The 19833-nt window shown below is 50.8% G+C and overlaps 2 protein-coding genes across 6 annotated transcripts in view; one reads left to right on the top strand and one right to left on the bottom strand.

Moving 5' to 3' along the window:
- ABAT (4-aminobutyrate aminotransferase) overlaps window positions 1–15695 on the top strand; it is an 84170-nt gene extending 68475 nt beyond the window's left edge. For 4 of the 5 annotated variants that reach the window (XM_081299597.1, XM_081299598.1, XM_081299600.1 and 1 more), the window contains 5 exons: window positions 57–194; window positions 992–1159; window positions 2438–2584; window positions 6142–6253; window positions 7867–15695. In XM_081299597.1, coding sequence (XP_081155723.1) covers window positions 57–194; window positions 992–1159; window positions 2438–2584; window positions 6142–6253; window positions 7867–8096 — 795 coding nt within the window. In that variant the 3' untranslated portion in view covers window positions 8097–15695. Of the gene's footprint in view, window positions 1–56; window positions 195–991; window positions 1160–2437; window positions 2585–6141; window positions 6254–7286 lie in introns of all 5 variants that reach the window. The other variant, XM_081299601.1, reaches the window with a different exon arrangement.
- TMEM186 (transmembrane protein 186) lies at window positions 15136–19783 on the bottom strand (the record flags this gene model as incomplete). The annotated part of the gene is made up of 2 exons (XM_081299602.1): window positions 15136–17522; window positions 19721–19783. 2 exons carry the CDS (start codon window positions 19781–19783, stop codon window positions 16884–16886), a joined length of 702 nt encoding a protein of 233 aa, XP_081155728.1. The 3' UTR covers window positions 15136–16883.
- Window positions 19784–19833: the final 50 nt, after the last annotated feature.

The following is a 19833-nucleotide window of genomic DNA, read 5'->3' as shown; positions in this document are numbered from 1 at the left end:
GCGTCCCTGAGGCATTGCCACCTTTGCAAGCTGCTGTCATTTTCCATGGTTTCTAGGTGGAGGACCTGATCGTGAAATATCGGAAAAAGAAGAAGACGGTGGCTGGGGTCATCGTGGAGCCCATCCAGTCTGAGGGTGGAGACAACCACGCCTCGGATGACTTCTTCCGGAAGCTGAGAGACATTGCTAGGAAGGTCAGAGAACATGGCAAGGCCACAGGGGTTTCTGGGTTAGGTTCTAGGAGCAAAGAGTGGGCTCTGGAACCCGTGGAACATCCCAATGTGCAGCAGGGGTCACGTCATGGATAGGGGAGGTGGGTGGGGGGGGTGGGGGGTGCTTCTTTAAATGTTATTGCAAAATCAGCTACCAATCTGCTGCCTTCATTTGGAGCTTTCTCAATAATTAAGCGGCTCCTGGGAAGGCCTCAGCCTCCTCCCTTTCCTTTCTGGAGACCCTCACCCCATCTTTCAGTCAGTTGTGGTCCATACTCGATGGGGCCGCAATGGACAAACTGTGTTAAGATCCCGTGTCTGTTTTAACGGGTTGTGCGTGTCTGACTCACACTTCAAACCAGTGAGTCCGCAGATGAACGCTGCAAGTCGTGAGTTGGTGTAGACACAGTACCGTGTTAGCCATGGGCTTGGCGATAGGCAGAACGTGGAAACTGATGTAGGAGGTGACGTCCCCTCCCCACTCCTGCCAGGGTCCACCCTGGGACTAAACAGGCTTGATGCAGCTCTCAGGCCCCTGCTGACCCCAGCTGGGCGGTCTCAGGACGTGCGCAGCACTCAGCACAGCTCGGGCTGGAGCTGCTCCTCTACTGGAGGGTCTGGTTCTGATTTGCAAAGCCCAAGAACGTTGGTTTGCTCTGCAGCTGAGCCAGCAGGAGCTGTGGCTGGGTTCTGGGGTTGATGGCAGGTCACTGTGCCGGGTGGGGCCGCTGGCCTTGTCAGGTGTTGATTTCTCCCTCCCGTCTCCCATCTGGGGCCAGCACGGCTGTGCCTTCTTGGTGGATGAGGTCCAGACAGGAGGAGGCTGCACAGGCAAGTTCTGGGCCCACGAGCACTGGGGCCTGGAGGACCCTGCAGACGTGATGACCTTCAGCAAGAAGATGATGACCGGGGGCTTCTTCCACAAGGAGGAGTTCAGGCCCAGCGCGGTGAGTGGGCCCAGCAGGCCGTGGGCGAGGGCATGTCACCCCCAGAACCAGGCCTCTTGGGGCACCTGGTATGTCCCTGAGGTGTTGGAAGGCCCAGCTGGTCACTTTAGTCGATGGTCATGATTACCCCAGCTCCAGCTCCTCTGCAAGCCGGTCTGCACAGCCGTCCACTGTCCGTCTTCAGACTGTCTTAGTAAGGTCAGTCAGATCTGCTACAGCAGACGGGACCCGTGCTGTGTGCGGAGCACTTCACAGGTTCTTTTAGTCCTCACAACAGTCTAACCCGTGGGTGTTATTGTTACTCCCATTTTACGAATGGGGAAACAGGCACAGAGAAGTAAGTTGTCCAAGGTCACAAGGCCTGTAAGTGACAAAGCCAGGATTCAAATGCCCCAAACCACTACAGTATACTGCTGTGTGTACATACCGATGAGTGTGCAACATCGGGCCCGGAATCCTCCTCCCATCATTCCTACCCTGGAGGTTACTGTGGTCTGAAACGGCTGCTGGAGCTCCAGGAGTCAGACCTCAGTTCTAGGCAGTGGGAAGGGAAAGGAGCGATGGAAAGAAGCCCCTTCCTGTCTTCAGAAGCCTGAGAAATCCCTCAGGACGCTTCCACCCTCCAGAAGGCCAGGTCACCCGGCCAGTCCTCAAGACACAGAGGCCGGGAAGGGTGTGCTTCCGTTGGCCACAGCCCTGCCTATTCCCTGAACGGCTGAGGGTGGGTGAGGTGGGGGACCTATCAGGGGCAGAGTGCCCACAGCCCAGTCCAGCTCCCCCTCCATGAGCTGCATTTGCCGTGGGTGAGACCCTCCCCTCTCAGAACCTCAGCTCCCTGCCCTGTGAAATGAGGGTCACAGGCCAGTCATGCACCCCAGGCTGAGGTTTCGCTCAACACCACACCTCATGTTTGTGGTGGCACCTATGACCTAGCAGCGTCTCCACTGCCTTAGTTTGTGTACGCTCACTCTGTGATGTCCTCATGGTCACAAAACCACCGGGGGACGCATCTCTTGATACTCAGTGCAAGCCCCGAGTGAAGGCCCCACGTCCTGACCTCCCCAGGCCTGAGGCATCTCCAGGGAGCCGGCATCTCCGTCTCCCCACAGTGTGCATGCCTGAAGGGCGGACTTGGGAGGACTCTGGGGGATCAGGGCTACTGCCCTCCTGGCCCTTGGCAGGTGTCCTGGAGAAGAAGGTGTGTCAAAGGTGCGGGCCCTACAGTGCGGGCCAAAGGAGTGGCCACGTGAGCCCTCCTGACACTCCACCTCCTTCCAGCCTTACCGGATCTTCAACACCTGGCTGGGGGACCCATCTAAGAACTTGTTGCTGGCCGAGGTCATCAATGTCATCAAGCGGGAGGACCTGTTGGATAACGCGACCCGTGCCGGGAAGGCCCTGCTCACGGGGCTGCTGGACCTCCAGGTACCCACTCAGACCTACTCTCCAGGCGCCTGCACCCCCAGGGCTGTAGCCGAACCCTCAAATGGCACTGCACCTGCTGTTCAGAGGTCCTGAGCGGGCCATGCTGCTCCAGGCTCCCCGCAGAGAACTCGCCGATTCCTCCACACAGCCCCTCCCCCGCTCCTGACTCCTGCTCACCCTCTGATGTAAGCTCAGACATCCCTCCTTGGAGAGGCTGGCGCACACTCCCTCCTGCCCCACAGCTGCTCCCCATTCCCTCTTCTGTTCTGCATATTCCCAAGCTTAGCAGGCCTGTCCACCGTGATCTGCAGCCAGCTGTAGGTAATGTTAAATGTTCTAGAAGCCACACGAAAAGTAGATAGGAGGAAGTGAAATTAATTTTAAGAATATATTTTGCTTCACACATTATATCAAAAAGATTATCGATTCAACAGGTCATCAATATAGAAAACAAATAATGTGCTATTTCAGATTATTTTTCTCATACTAAGCTTTTAAAATCTGGTATATATTTTAAACTTAGAGCAAATTTCAGTTTGGACTCATCACGTTTCAGCAGCCACTGGGAAGGACAGCTCTGCATTAGAGCTTTTTGTCCGACACACACAAGTGCCCTCTCCTAGACTCAGGGTCAAGGTGGGAGGTGGCTGGGAGAGAACCAGTGTTTCCAGGACCAGCCAGAAGAACCCAGGAGTGGGAAGAAGAGGTGCCTTTCTCTGGGTGGCTAATCTCAAAGGGTCCCTCCCCTGGTACTTGAAACATCCAGCCAGCAGTGACATGAGCAGAAGCTCACTAAGGTGGTGATAGTGATGATGATAGTGGTGGTGGTGATGGTATGGTGATAATGTTGGTGATAATAGTGATGGTAAGGGTAGTGAAGGCGATGGTGATGGTGGTGGCCATGGTGGTGCTGATGATCTTCATGCTGGTGGTAGTGACGCTGATGGTCTGTGTTCTTTGCTGATGTTTACCTCTCTGTCATGATTAAGGACCTAATGATAACTTCTGTTTATTGAGAACTTGGTATGCCACATCTTGTGTTAAAGGCTTTATCTCATTTAATGTTTAGAATAGAGTTATCATATTTAATGAGGAAAAGACAGGACCAACATTAAATTTAAGTCTCAGAAATCCAAGGTCCAGAACTTGGATTTGGATACAAGAGGAGTCAGGGGCTCCAGCCCCATCCCCATGCAGGGTGGACAGATTTAGCAAATTACATTAGAAGATGCCCAGTTAAGTTTGAGAAACAGCAACTGATTTTCTCTTTTTTTGTAGCAGAAGCATATCCCAGGCATGCAACAGTTAGGACACATTTATATTTTATAAAATTGTTTGTTGTTTATCTGAAATTCTAATTTAGTTTGACATCCTATGTTTTACTTGGAAACCTTAACTCAGAATGACTTGAAATTAGGAAAATATGACTATCCTTATTTTCTGGATGAGAAGATGGAGGTTTGGGGAGATGTGTCCTTTGCCCAGGCCCAGGCAGCAGTGAGGGAACCAAGCTTTAAAGCCAGGTCTGCCTGACTATGAAGACTCTGAAGGGGTTAGTGTCACTCAGAAGATAGCTGAGACCCCCAGTGGGTGTGTTCTGGATGGATTCCTCTTGAGCTGAGTTAGAATTTAAACTGAGGGTGGCAGAGGGGCAGGGCAAGAGGGAAATCATCCAAACAGGGCTGAACCTTTCCTGCTGGGAGCCTCCACACTGGGAAATGGCATGGGCAGAAGTGACAGGTGACACTTATTGCCCCAGGAGGCATCTGGGCCCTGCTCGGGGTCATCTTAGTCAATTGCGGGACATCATGTAGGGTCCAGACCAGACAGGGATCTTGGTGTCCTGGGGCTGCCCCTTGTCCTGAGCTGAGTTCCCTTCCTGAAAGGTCCACATGGACCCAAGGTTGCCCTCCTCATGAGACATCATCATGGGGCAGCTTGCAGACTCTGGAGATAAAAAGGGACAGGCAGAGCACACGGCCTGGTGGGGACATGACTGGGAACACAAAGAAAAGGCACCAGGAGAGAAAAGACAGAGAAGTTCAGAACAGTCCACGATGACCCCAAATAGGCCAGTGGGACAGAGAACAACGGGACAGGCGGTCAGACCTGAGGTCTCGGTGCTGCACAGGGGCATGGAGAGAAGCACTGTCCTCCTGACCCTCCAGCCTCCCCAGTGAAAGCAAGCCCAGGTGAAGACGCGCCAAAAAGTGTTCTGGGGAACTCCCTGGCATCCTGCTTTTGAGAACCTGCATGGGGGCTAATTTAGAGGGGTGGGAGGGGTTCTGGGTCCCTGTTGGAATCTCAGAAAGCTATAGGCAAGGAGTTGAGATTATAGGAATGCCCTAAAATAATTAGGGGGGAATGGGTGACTAAGAGGGAGAGGCCTACACAGATGCACACGTGCAGACCACAGGCCATCAGAGCCCGGCCTGGAGCAGGGGCTGTCGTTCCTGCTGCCCTGCACTCATTCAGTCGATAGCCATTAAGAGAGTGTGTGTGTGTGTGTCACAAGGGCCCTAAGTTATGTCCAAATGGAACAGACCTGGATCCCTGCCTCCCAAGAGACTGCTCGCTGGTGTGGGAGGGGGTTCCATCGCCACCAGAGCACGACTGGGTCTGCAGTTTCCACCAGGGACTGTTGTGAGAGAAGAGCTGCTCCAGCAATGCCCCTCCCAGTGCCTGAGAGGATTCAGGGTTCCCCAGGCCTCACCCGCTGTCCTTCATGTAGACAGTGTAGAGCAGGGAGGGATGGACCCTCCCAGATGGCTGAAAACTGGGTGGCTTAAAATAAGAATTTATTCTCATGCGGTCCTGGGAGGGTCTGTTCCTCCAGGAGGTTCCACCTCACCCAGCTTCTGGGGGCTGCTGGTCCTTGGCTCGTGGATGTGTCCTCCAGTCTCTGCTTCCACCATCCCCTGGCCTCCTCCCCACTGTGCTTGTGTCCAAACGCCCATCTTATCAGTTATGACACCTGTCGTTGGATCAGAACCCACCTCTGTCCAGTAGGACTCATCCTAACTACCTCTGCAAAGTCCCTATTCCGAACAAGGTTATTTGCACAGGTTCCAAATGGTGCGACCAGGCACCACTCAACCCAGTGTCTCTCCCAACCCCAAAGCCTTCAATGAGGACCATTCCTTCTAGAAGGAATAGTAGTTTCCAGAATAGCTAATAATAGAGATGGCTAACATATAAAGAGCACCTACTAAGTGCCAGGCCCTGGGCATAGGACTTGGCACATAAACCCTATCCCATTAAAATCTTTGCACAGGTTATTAGGGTCAGTGGCATTTGCACCTTTGGTTACGGAAGAGGAATCAGGTGTGGGCCACTTAGATGATCCACCCAGGGTTGCACGATGTGAAGGAGACAGCTGAGTTCTGAACCCAGGCCTGGATGTCTCCAGAACCAAGCTCTTATCCCAACAGTGGGATATACCAGTCCAGCAGAGCCCCAAGGGCTGGACCAGGAGAGGCATCTGAGAAAGCACAGCCACGGAGCCCAGCTGGTGCCCAAGAGATGGCTTTGACACCCTCTTTGTCACCCCATTGCAGGCCCGGTACCCCCAGTACATCAGCAGGGTGAGAGGACGAGGCACCTTTTGCTCCTTCGACACTCCAGATGAATCCATAAGGAACAAACTCATTTTAATTGCCAGAAACAAAGGTAAGGAGACCCAGAATGGACATTTGCGTTTCATCAGTGTCCAGAGTCACTGTGAAGACACCCTCAGGGTCCTTTCTTCAGGGAGGTGCAATCTCACAGGGAGCGGAGCAGTAATTTGTAATTTTGTAATCTACTACGATTACAAATCCTGGGGAAGGGGAAGGGGTGAGATGGAGGGGTGGAGAGATCAGGTGGGGAAATGGTGGGGGCCAGAAGTCAGCAAAGGCAGCTTTAAAGAGGTGGCATTTTACCCCAGCCTTGACAAAGGCACAGGGCTTGGCCAGGTGGGGAAGGAGAGGAAGAACATCCTGGGCAAGGAAAGCATGCAGGCACACCTGAGGCAGGTGGAGCTAACAGGTAGAGAAGCAGAAAGAGCAGAGGGAGGTGGGGACAGACAGGGATTGGCGGAGTGCAGCAGGGGTGGGATGCAGGCCCACATCAGGCTCCAGATGCCAGGCTCTAGGAGCTCAGGGAAGCCTCAGAATGGTTTTAAGTGGGCGAGGGGGAATTATGATGTGATCAGAACACCTACTATGTGTCAGGCACAAAGTTAGATCTTTTTCTCATGCCTTCTTGTAGAATCCCTGCAGCAGCCCTGCAGGCAGGGATAATCGGCCTCCTTTTTAAAATGAGAAAACCAGGGGCTGGGGGGTCGGGTCCTTGCCTAGTATGTGCAACCCCTGGTTCCCTCCCCAGCGGGGAAGGGGAGGTGGGACCAAGCCCCGCTGCAGATGGGAAGTTGCCCTTGAGCACCAGGCAGAGTCCCTCCGCCAGGACAGCTCATGCCTGCATGGCCTGAGTTTTCTTCCCCAGCACATAAGGAGCCTCTGGAGGGCAAGGAAAGCAGGCATTCAGAGTCAGGTGGAGGGAAAGAAGCGGAGGAGGGCTGAGGTGGGTGGGGGAATGGGCGGGCACGTCAGGAGGGAGCCTGGCCAGGAGGACCATGTGGTGGGTGAGCGTCACTGTCCTCCCAGCCCTCCTGGCACACCCACCCGGAGCCCCCTGCCTAACCACCTCCTGCCTCTTCCCCCAGGTGTGGTGTTGGGGGGCTGCGGCGACAAGTCCATCCGTTTCCGTCCCACACTGGTCTTCAGGGATCACCATGCTCACCTGTTCCTCAATATTTTCAGCGACATCTTAGCAGATTTCAAGTAGAAAAGCCATTTCCACTACACTCAGAGAAGCCCGATCTCAACAGTTGTCAATTGATTAGTTTGCCTAATTCATGTTTCCACTTAAAAGCATCAGAGGCGAATGCATAAACTGAAGGGTTATTTGTGGGGAGGGGATGTTTTGGTGGTTGTGGGAGAGGGAAAGGGGCTGGCTTTGATTTTCCTCCTAGCAGAGCCAATGGTACCAGTTGGTTTCAGCCCAGAATTTCTGGTGGAGTCCTGCACATGGTCTTGGAGAGGGCCATGTGGGTCTTGGCCATATTTCAGCCCACCCAATCCTGACAATTTCTTTAGAAGCCAGTCAAGGGAGCCCACCTGCTCCTGAGGCTGGTGGCCAGGGTTCTTGGGTTCCAGGCTATCTCAAATGCCCTGTCCTATAATCAAAGATGGCTGGCTTCCCCTCACCCTATGCAACAAACACGCTTTCCCTTCCTTCCCCAGCACCTGGAGCTCTGAACACCCCATGCATGATTCCGTGCCGGACTGGATGGTTCCCAGGAACCAACAAAGCAGGCACAGGAGGACTGAACTTGGGGAAAGGGGACCTCTGGCCCCTGAGACTAGGTCCTCTCCTCTCAGTGCTCCTGGGGTCCTCTAAACTCTCAGTTCCACCCATGATGGGCCTCTGTCCTTGGAGGATCTCTAGGCGGATCGAGGATGGTTCTTACTGACACCCTCTATCCCCACACCATCCTCCCTGTTGTATGTGCAGCCTAAAGTGTGACCTGAGCATGCAGGGGACACACAAGAGCTGGAAGGTCAGAAGCACGAGTCTGTCCGCCCAGGAGCACAAGCCCAGAGCCACTTCATCCCATCTCCCGGGGCCCCTTGAGGTCTACCCTTGACCCCCCCCCTCCTGGGAGGCTCAGCTTTCATTCATCTGCCTTCACTCTGCTTCTGAGCAGAACTGACTCGTCAGCGGGAGCCACTGCTGGACTAGCTTTCTTCTTGAGGGAAGTGTTGTGAATTAGACACCAGAGCCCTGCACATGAAAAGCAACCTGTTGGTTGCTTCCTTATACTTGCCCCTGAATTCCGCTTTACCTGAGATGCCGGAGCTGGAGATCACAGGTAGATGATTCTTATGTGGCTGAGCAGGTTGTGGACAAGGCCCAGCATCTCTGCCAGAGGCGAGACCTTCTCGGAACTCATCTGACCTCAGATGCTCCTAAAAAGAGCCCTCGAGAATCCTGCAGCCTCAAGGCATGGTCTAGTGGGTAGACGGAGAGTCTGGCTTGTATTCTGTGACCAGAGGGAAACCTCTGCGCCTCTGGTGCCTTGGTGGACTGTTTTGGAAGATGGACGTGTTCCCAATTCAGCATTTTGTCCTTTTAATAACTAATCATCCAAAGATTCAGCTCCCACTCTTCCTCATGCTTGATCATCAGCCTTTTTTGTTGAGATGAAATGTTAAGAGCTGGACGGATACACAAGTCCTGAGTCACTTTGCATTCCTGCAGTCTGCGGCAAATCTGCCGCTTTTCCTAAGGAGTTTTACCACGTCTGAGGTCATATTTGCCCTGCCAACTACGTGAGGAGGCATGCCTCCCTCTCACCCTTTGTATGCTTTTTTTAATACATCAATCTTTACTCACTCATCAAACTATCATAAAATACCTGTGCCACCCCAGGCCCTGTGCTAAGCACCTGGAAGACACATGGGAAATAAAATGTGGTCCCTACTCTCAAAAGACTCACTATCCATGGGGAACAACTGACTCTAAAACCAAATATATCAGAGTTTGCAAGTGCAATGACAGAGGCGGGTGAGGAACACAGTAAGTCAGAGGGAGGACCCCAATCTGCCTGAAGTGTAGAGGAACTTTCAAGGAGCAGGACTTTGCAGAATGAGCAAGTTCACCAAGCAGACAGGGCACAGAAGAATGTTCCAGAAAGGGAACAGCATACAGAAGTTCACAGTCTCATTCCTTTAACTGAGGAGCCAGATTCCACAGGCAATATCCCAAGGTTCAAGCCTTACTTAACAAACAAGAAAAATGCAAACCCAACCATGATGCATATACGGGATTATGTATGCTTTCTCCTGAGAACTTTAGCACCGGGTGCAAATATTCAATAAGATTCTTGGAGTCCTGAGGATTCTAAGCCTGGGAACACTGGGAAACTTGGCTCTCTTCAGTGGAGGGCACGGCTCCAGTATTCTGTTCTCTCCCCACGGGGCATTGATGGAAGAATGAGATCATTTTATCTGGAAAGTCATTTCTGAACTTATCATTCACTCCTTACCAAGGGAAGTTACTTGTAAAATATTTAAGCCATTTACCAAGCCCTTGTCAACTTGGGGCATGATGAGCTCCTGAGATGTCCTCTTTTGTGGGGTGGGGGGTGAACTGGAGGAAATCCAAGGAAAAGAATTTTTGGCAGAGCTCAAGATGGCAGAAACTGAGAAGGGTCTGGAGAAGACACTGTAAGCCAATGGACAGCTTCTGTCCAGGGCAGAGCCCAGGAGGAAGTGCTTCTGTGGGGGTCTGGAGATGAACCCATCACCCATTAGTACCATCGAGTCTGGTGAATGTCTCTAGCGTGTCTTGTCACTTTTACAGAAAACCAAGTCCAGTACTAGCAAGTCTTAGCACATCCTCCCTTTTATTATAAATGGGTGTTTTTTATAATTTTTACTGACTCTCAGTAACCATGCAAAATTGTGCTCCACATTAACATATCTATATATCCTATCTCTATATATCAGCTCATGGTAGAAACCATAGCTAGGGAGCATCGCAGACTTATGCATACAAAGTGATCTTGTTTACAGTATTCTGTTGACAGTGCCAATAAATGATAAGGAAATTAACATGCCACAATGTAACTGATGACCACATGCACAATTCCATGAATTAAATGTTTCCTGTGTTGACTGATCAGTATTCTTAAATTAAAAAAAAAATTTATAATGGAAACAACAGCGTGAACGTGGACTTTCTGAGTTAGAAATGGTTTTGTTACATGATTATTTGATAAGCACTTAGGAAACACCTATTGTACACCTGGTAGAGACGTCGTAGGGAAGCCCTACCTGCGTAAGCCGCCCTGGGCTCAGAAGTGCTGTAAGGCCATCCTCACTACATTCATATCATGTGACAGAGATGTCAGGGTGGATGAGGCACCATCCTTCTCTCAGCCCACATTTGGCGGGAAAGGTCACGACCACCTAGTGTAGGGATCAGACAGACATTGCATGCTGCAGATGCACAAGGCTACCTCCAAGGTGAAGGGATGCTCCAGCAATGGGGGACATTTCAGAGGAAGATTACAGCCAGACAGAGGCAGGAAGGCAGAGCCGGACAGGCAGCTCTGAGATCCTTATCGCTAGATCACAAACAGGGAGACATGATGAGGCTGTGACCAGGTCAAGCAAGAAGGCAGGGCTCAGTCCCCTGGGACCTTCTCTGCCATGCTGAGCAATATGAGCCTTCCATGTGGGACACATGGCCAAAGGTCTGGAGCAGGGAGTCATCCAGGGCACATTTTAGAAAGACTCCTGAGGGTTCTCCACAAGGAACAGGGAGTCCCGAGAGCAGTTAGGAAGCTGGTCTGTGGCCTGGAGAGGAGACAGCGAGACGGGTTGGAGAAGAAAGAAAAGCAAAGGCCAAACAGGACAGTTATTCTCAACACCAGATGTATCAGGATTCACCCTAAGGAGTTTTTTAAAAATCCTATAATCACTCCAAACCAAATTAGATTCCCTGGTGGTTGACAACAGAATAAACTAGGAGCAGAAGCAAGAGGGGGAAGGCACAGGGAAGCTTTGACACACTGTGGAAATGGTCGGCTCTCTGACCCCTCTGGTGTCCTGAGCTGGAGCCACCTCTGTCCCAGCAGCAGCTGTGGTTCTCAAGGTCCTTATTTTCCTAACTGTAAAATGTACTGTTTGGAACACACCTTTCCAGGGTCCTTCCAAATTGGACATCCAACAAGTCTATGAACCATTTAGCCTGGAAGGCAATATTTACCATAAAACGTACTTTTAAACAATAATCCCGTGTAAATAGTGCTGATTGTCATTCATTCACGGCAAGCCTCCTTTTCTGATGGTGCTTTAAAATTCTCACAATGAAACGATGAGGTGTTTATTTTGTAGACCTACGTTTAAGACAAGGAAACCAAAGCTTAGGCGCGCCTGCCCAAAACCTTGCCACTTGGAGGCCAGGATGTGATCTACACAACCTGTGAAAGAAAGATCACTGTGGACCCCTGTATGCAGCTGATGAAGGACTGGCTGAGGATGGGACTGTCGAGTACTCAGGGCGCTTTCCTTCAGCCAGCCTGGCTTTGTTACCAGGGATTGATTCCGGGGGCGCTTACCACTAAGCCACATCCCCAGCCCTGTTTTTTTATTTTGAGATGGGGTCTCACTAAGTTTCTTGGGGCCTTCCTATGTTGCTGAGGCTGGCCTCAAACTTGTGAACCTCCTGCCTCAGCTTCCTGAGTCGCTGGGATTATAGGTGTGCGCCACCCGAAAAGGCAGTCCTTGAAAGTCAACAAGAACTGGTCAGCATTAGTGTGAGCTCCAAAATGCACATTTCTAAGGCAGCTGGATTAAAGGTACCAGAACTTCAAGATCAAATACACTTTTAAAAGTCAATGTTTTCTATATTCTGTCCCTCCCTCCCCTTTGGTGAGGCAGGACAGGTTGGTAGAATGACCCAGCTCTGCTACTTTCTAGCTGGGTGACACTGAGCAAGGCACTTTACCTCTCTGAGCCTCGCCTGCCAAATGTGGGTGATTACAGTAAATACTGACGTTTCCTGGTCACCTCCCTGGCCTAAGCACCACTATTTCCAGTGCTCTTCCTATAGTGGTCGTTCAGTCCTCCCAGTGATATACTGTTATTATCTTCACCTCACAAATGAAGAAACCAAGGCACAAAGAGAGGTTATACGACTGCCCTGAGGTCCCAGCAAGGCTGATTCACACAGAGAGAAGCTCAGCTTCAGAAGCTTTGTGCTTTGCCCTGCATTCTATCGCCTCCCTGGGGTTCTCTAATTCAAATGGCTACTGGCAAAATTGAATAAAATCATGGAAAAATCGTCAGCACACAGTAGGTGCTTAACATTCCTTTTGATGCTGCTTCTTCATGAATAGCTGAGTGTATCTCACATAGGACACTACCAACCTCATAGAGCAGCATTTCTACTCGTAAATATTACATCTATTTCCCAACACAGGTACAGACCTGATGCTGGAATACTCCCCTGTCGATCAGTAAAAAGAATATTTTGTCCCTCCAGTTGGTACCAACATGGCCAGATGGTACCAGCCCTGCCTGATTAGTTCTAATCAGGCATGATTCTATGGTTGAAAGCCACAGGATCAAAACAAGGCCATAAAAGTTGGACTCTGCCTGGGGCTTGATTGGACCCTGTTGCTTTCCATTAAGGAAGTCATGAAACAGCAGCTGGAGGCAAGTGCCAACTGGAATGGTTGGGCAGTCACCCAGGCTGTCCCCTGCCAGAAGCAGTGCCCACTGGATCCACCTGGAAGCGCATTCAACATGGAGACTGAATGAGAGGCTGGGAGGTGGGCAGACACCTGGCCCTGGGACAAGGTGAGTCTCAGGTTTGTTAACAGTAGGAAGATCAACAGCTGTGACCAGGTTTCAAGTTCCATGTGCTACCTACCTGATGTGCAAACCAGAAGCATCGTCCCCAGTTCAAGTGACGACCACGTGGAAACCAACAAGGCACAGACCACCCTGTCCTCCATATCTAAATGATACACGGCCATAGCACATGCAGAGTGGAAGGGGTTGCCACGTCCAGACAGGAAGGAAAGCCGCTCTACAAGGGACCAACAAAGTCACGTCACAAATGCTTTACTGACTATGGGTTTCCTGTGCCCACTCAGCCACTGAGTTCAGAATCGGAATTCATAGCTGGGAAACTTCTCCCGTTTAAAGTTGGGCAGGGACTGTGTACACCACCGCATCCTTCTTCATGTGTTAAGGGCAGCGACAGGCTCATGATGAAAACTCAAACCTCAGCAGGGGTATCCAGTTGAAAACATAAGACTTCCGGTCTCATCCACCAACACCCTCCCCAGGGGACCACCACCAACCATGTTGTTCTGTGCTTTGCTTTCTTCACTTCATGCCACCCCACAGTCATCTTACCTAAAGATGTAGGTCAACCTCACCCTTTTTTTAAGGGCCACATGAATGCCACAGTATGGGCCCAACAATTGTTTAACTATGTTCCCTACTAAGGGAAACTTGAGACTTTTTTTTTTTTTTTTTTGCTGTTAGAAATATTTCAGTGAACATCTTCACATTCTTGTGAAGATTACTACTCTACAGTGAATTACTACTCCACAGTGAATCTCTGCCCTCCCTGTCCCCAGAAATTCATGTTGGAACTTCATCTCCAGTGCAATGGTATTTGGAGGGGACTTTGGAAGCTGATTAGGTCATGAAAGGTATTGGTGCCTTGATAAAGGACATCGGGAAGGCTCCCTCACCCCTTACCCCACATGAGAACACAGCCAAGGGATGGCAGCCATGAACCAGGAAATGGACCCCCACCAGACACAGGGTCAGCCTGATTGGACCTCCTGGGCCCCAGAACTCTGAGGAATAAGTATCATTTTGAGCCACCCAGGCTGTGGTAGTTTGTCACAGCAGCCCAAAGAAACTAAGGCAATTATTATTTTTGGTTTTTTAAGGGGGATACATGCCCCACCTGCATAGAAGACCATTTCTGTGTTTGGAGAACTGCATTCCCACCCATTTTGGGTAATTCCCCAAAATTGGGGTGCACTGGAATTATGTGGGAAGCACAGAAACGGTCTAGCAAACTCTACAAGGTTGAACATGGTGTTATCTGTTCTTGTTCATTTGGGGTTTTAACAGCTCCCAGGCACTCTCCCATTGGGTGTTCCAGAAGACGACTCACTCTGCATTCCCACATCAGGAACTGAGGTCTTAGCTCAGAGTGCATTTGCTCCGTGTGCCCTCTGCTGGTGCTGCCTGGGCCGGCCACGCATGCAGCACCAAGCTGACGGGAACTGGCTCTCACCTTCCAGGCCAAGTCCCTAGCAGGCTGAACAGTACAAGATCCTTCAGGGTTGGCACGAACCCTGACATTAGGATCACTTACAGATAGTGATGCCAGGTCAGGGGCCTGGGTGATGCTTTGAAAGTAGGGCCATCATACAACTAAGTCAATGGAATCACATGCCATTTACCCTGAAGAGCTGGCACTTCCAAATGGGTTTGAGGGCCTCCAGGCCCAGCAAGACCCACTACCAGGATCTGGGTCACACCTACAGAATCTGCACACCAAGAACATGCCCGGCACCCACAGCCCTGTCTAGGAAAACCAGATGGACCCACTTCCACGGTTATCAGCAGGAAAGTCAGGCTCCTCCCTTTGGCAACTGCTCTCAACCTGTCTAGTGCAGAAGCACAGGCCTGCTGCTCCCTTTGTGCCTGCTTCCGCTTCAAGTCCAGGGCTAAGGCCCTCCCACCACGCCTCTCCTGCAGTCCTGCCTCAGACCATCTGACCCTTTCTTCACATTTGTCACCAACTGTAATGATATACATTCATTTGTTTAACAGCCACATGTACCAGACACCCTACTGCAAGCTCCACAAAGGTGAAAATCTTGAATTAGCCAGTAACTGGCACAAGACAGACACTGGTAAAAGTTTAGGTGGAATGAATGACATTTGAAAGCCTGCAGGAGCAAACTCTTTTGAATTGTTTTATTTGCTTTTCTCTGAAATGAAAAAATTAACAACAAAAACACCTAACTTCTTTTGTTAACTGATTTTTGTTTTAAGTCATTTTGGGGCCCAATGTGGTGGCATACACCTATAATCCCAGTGACTTGGGAGGCTGAAGCAGGAAGATCACAAGTTCGAGGCCAACCTAGGCAACTTAGTGAGACCACCTCAAAATAAAAAATAAGGGTTGAGGTTGTAGCTCAGGGGAAGAGTGCCCCTGGGTTCAATCCCTAGTAATGTATAAAAAAAGAAAAGGTCATTTTGAGCTGGCAATGCAGCTCAGTGGCAGGTTGCCTGCCCGGCCCATTCAAGGCCTTGGGTTCAATCCACAACACTGCAATATATGGAAAAAAAAAAAATTCATTTTTCTCAAAACACCATTTTCAGCCTACAGAGGACAAATATTACATTCTTATTATTACTCAAAAATTGGGGGGCTGGGGATATAGTTCAGTTGGTAGAGCACTTGCCTTGCATGCACAAGACAATGGGTTCAATCCCCAGCACCACACACACACACACACACACACACAAAAAAAAAAAATGGGAATGATCTAGTTATGGTTTAGATATGAGGTGCCCCCCACTAAAAGCTCCTGTTAACAATGTAGGTGATTAAATTATGAGAGCTGTAACCTAATCAATTGATTAGTCCATCTGATGGGTCAGTAATTGAAAGGACTGACCATGTGGCACCTGTAGGTGGGGGGGCACACCTTAGGGGTTTCTATTACCCCTGGCTCCCTGCTTCCCAGCCACCAGGGACTGAGAGGCTCTTCTCCACCACACCCTTCCACCTCACCTTGGGTCCAGAATAATGGAGTTTGCTGAGCAAGGACTGAAACTCTGAAACTGTGAGCCAAGTGAATTTTTCCTCCTCTAATTGTTCTTGCCAGGTATTTTGGTCACAGCAATGAAAACCTGACAAACATAATAGTAAAGGTTAAAAGGACCTGCTACGTCCACTCAGTGTAATACTTTGCAATTCCTGAATATTTTAAAATAAATATACATAACTGAGATACTCTCATAACATGAAGCAAAGACCAACTTCAAGTACAGCATAACTTGTTTTTTAAAAGCTTTGAAGCTCCATGGGATGCCACTGTGTATCTCTGACCAAAGGCTTCATATTTGCTCTGGGCTACTGAGTTTGCAAAGTACTTGCCAATTATTGGTTTCTTTGTATATTTGTTTTACAGACTGAAGCCAGGGCTTCACACATGCTGAACAAATGCTCTACCTCTGAGCTTGACCCCAGCCCGCATTTAGTTATTCTCACATTTACCCATGAGACAAAGAGTCCCATCCATTTTACAGATGTGAACTTAGACACACTACTCTGCCCAGGCTGAGAGCTGAGAACTGGTAGCACCCAAGCCTTTTAACTCCAGATCCTGTGTCCCTTGCCATGCCTCTTGGTCTTCCAATTTCATAGCTGAGGCTAAGTGACCCCGCCCAGCTTCCTCCAACAGCTGCCTCCTAACAGAAATTCTAGCCATTATCTGAATGAATGTCATATACAGGTATAGGAAGATTCTGCTCTGAAGGCCTTTTTCGTAAACCTGGTTACTACTTCCACTTCATAAATTTCTTCATCCAAAAAAACAAGTTTCCAAGGTCCTGGAGATCCCTGCTTCAGCTGCTCCCTCACCCTCAGCTTTCTTGTGAGAGATCCAGGTGGCCACGGGCCACCCAGATCAGCTCCAAGCTGTTCACTTGAGTCTGTCCAGTGTCCCGAACACCTGCGTAAAACGCTCTCTGTCCACGACACGTCCATGGCGCAGGGTGAGATAGAAGGTCTGCTTTCCACTGTACTGCTGGATCCGTACGAACAGATCTTGGGGCCGGTCCTTGGTTTCTGTCAGGGGCATCACATCAGCCACAGGACAGTATGTGTCCTGCCGCCAGCCCCAGAAGGTGAGGTGGGCCACCCGAAGTACGGTACCGGACTCATTCACATACAGGATGCCCACCAGCCTCCGGAAGAAATAGCTCATCCAGCACAGCATGACCAGGGCAAAGCCAGCTATCCCACTTAGGAGGCACAGTGAGTTGAAAGTCATGAGGCCCTGGGAATACCAGTAGAAGCCTGGTGGCAGGGCCACCACTGTCAGAGCCGTCTGTGCCACCTTCAGCCGAGACACATACCCAAAGGCTCTGATGGCATTAAAGCGGTAGACCATCTGGAATTTCTCATTCTCTTCACTTGGTGGTTTCTCCTTCAAGGTGGGTGACCTGTTCCCCACCCACCTCTTGGGATCCTCCTTCCCACTGCAAAACCATAGCTCATGGAGAGGCCTTCCCCAAGCAGCTGGCCCCCGCAACCTTGGCACAGCTCGGAGGAGGGCAGCCTAGAAGGGAAACAGGAGATATTTTCTCATGGAATTCAACAATGCCAATCACACAATGTACATCTGTAAAACATCACACAAGGAGGCTCCCACCAATCCTGCAAAGTCACCAGTACTGCCAAAGGAGACAGAATGGCAAAGCCAGATGCTTTACTTCATGGGAACTGCACAAATGCTAGTCGGGACGAGTACTACTACTTCTTTTTTTACCAGTAAGGAAACTAACCCCAGAGAGGTTGAGAAATTTACCCAAGGACACACAGTGGAATGAATATAGGGATGGGGAGGTGTCTGATTCTCAAACTGGTCCTCTTTCCCCCAGAAAGTTCCAAGTAAAAATAGAAAAGAAGGCTTCTTTCAATCAACAAACAGCTAGGGAGAGCCACCACTGGACACTGGATCCATAAGGCCATGTAACTAATGTGTGATTACCAAGGAGTAAACTAATCATGTCCTAGGAAGAAACTCGGGTAACAAATCCATATTTACAACAGTAATCTTCCAGTTTTCCACCTGGTTTATGCGTTATCTTGGTGGCAGAGGAAACTGCCATTTTCTACTAGGCTAGCTTTGTAGCAGAGTGATGCAGTGAGGCCCCAACACGTGGCAGAGATCGTTAGTGGGTAAGTATTGAGTCGAAAAGCTCTGGAGCACATGTGGGTTCCAATCCTGACTCGTCACTAGCTGTGAGTTCCCAGGCAGATTACTCCTCCTCTAGGCGCCTCAGTTTCTTCACTTTTATTTATTATTTTCATTAACTGGTTTATTGATTGGTTTACTTTGTGGTACTGGGGACTGAACCCAGAGTGTAGTGGCACCCCTTCCTCAACAGAAAATCTTAACTACGTTTCTCCAGAAATCTTCACCATCACTGATTTTAGGACAATCAGCAAAAGAGTATCTACAAAAGAGTTCAATGTAGGTAAACACCCTACTTTCCTGTTGCTCTATTACTTGGTCACTGGCCTGGAAGAAATCAGCATTCCAGGTGCTGGACGCCCCTTTACTTGTTTTTCACAAGCATTTATTCAGTATAGTAGTTGTAGAAGTGTGTTGCAAATGCAAAATGTGATTTTAAAAAAAAGAAAAAGAAGTTTAACAAGGCCTCTGGCCTTGAGCTGGGCTTCACAGAGGTGTCTACATTTCTAGGAAAACCGAAGTTGCCAACTGGGCTCCATGGTAACAGCCGGTGGGGGAGGAAAGAAAGGGGAGAAGCAGCTCTCCCCTTCTCAGGTGTTGTCCTTGAAGGGTTAACGTGCCCAGAACAGTGAGAGAAAAAGCTGCTTTTGTGTGAACTTCTGCAGGCTGTGAACTTCTGAACCCTCCCCTGACATGATGGGTATAGAGCTCTGAAACTCCCTGAACTCGGGGTTCAGGGGATTGATTGATTACAGCAAAAGCTGTTCCCCCAAACCTGGCTGCAGCTCTCTTGGAGCCTTGCCTCTTCCGTCCTTCCAACAAGAGGCGCTCTAAAACTTAGCCACATCCCGAGCCCCTTTTTTAACTTTAAGGCAGGGGCTCACTAAGTTGCCGGGGCTGGCCTCGAACCTACGATCCTCCTGCCCCAGCCTCCCAGGCAGCTGGGATGGCAGGCGTGGGACACCGCACCCAGCCGGTCCTTCACCTTTTGAAAGGGAGACTCAGGATGCGGAACAGACAATGACTACACGACACGACCCTCCACCGAGCACCTGCGCCCGGCCGGCGCTCCGAGGTTGGCTCCTACCCGGCGGGTCCACGTGACCCGGGGGAGCCGAAGCCTCCTCAGCGGAAGCCCCAAGTCAGAAACCCAGGCGTGCCTACCTCGGCCCCAAGTGCGGCACGTACCGCGTCCTCACCACCCTCCCCCGCCTCACCACCCTCCCCCGCCTCACCACCCTCCCCCGCCTCACCACCCTCCCCCGCCTCACCACCCCCCTCCGCCTCACCACCCTCCCCCGCCTCACCACCCCCCTCCGCCTCACCACCCCCCTCCGCCTGACCACCCTCCCCCGCCTCACCACCCTCCCCCGCCTCACCACCCTCCCCCGCCTCACCACCCTCCCCCGCCTCACCACCCTCCCCCGCCTCACCACCCCCCTCCGCCTCACCACCCCCCTCCGCCTCACCACCCCCCTCCGCCTCACCACCCCCCTCCTCCTCACCACCCCCCTCCTCCTCACCACCCTCCTCCTCCTCACCACCCTCCTCCTCCTCACCATGAGCAGATCCCTTGCTGCCGGAAGTAAATGCCACAGGCCCCGGAAACACTGAGAGCGCATGCTCAGACTCACGAGGCGCGCGTTGCATCTCGGGAGTCGTGGTCTTGGGA

This window comes from Spermophilus citellus, assembly GCF_964194105.1.
Source record: "Spermophilus citellus genome assembly, chromosome: 6".
NCBI lineage: Eukaryota > Metazoa > Chordata > Mammalia > Rodentia > Sciuridae > Spermophilus > Spermophilus citellus.
This window is presented reverse-complemented; position numbering and strand designations above follow the sequence as displayed.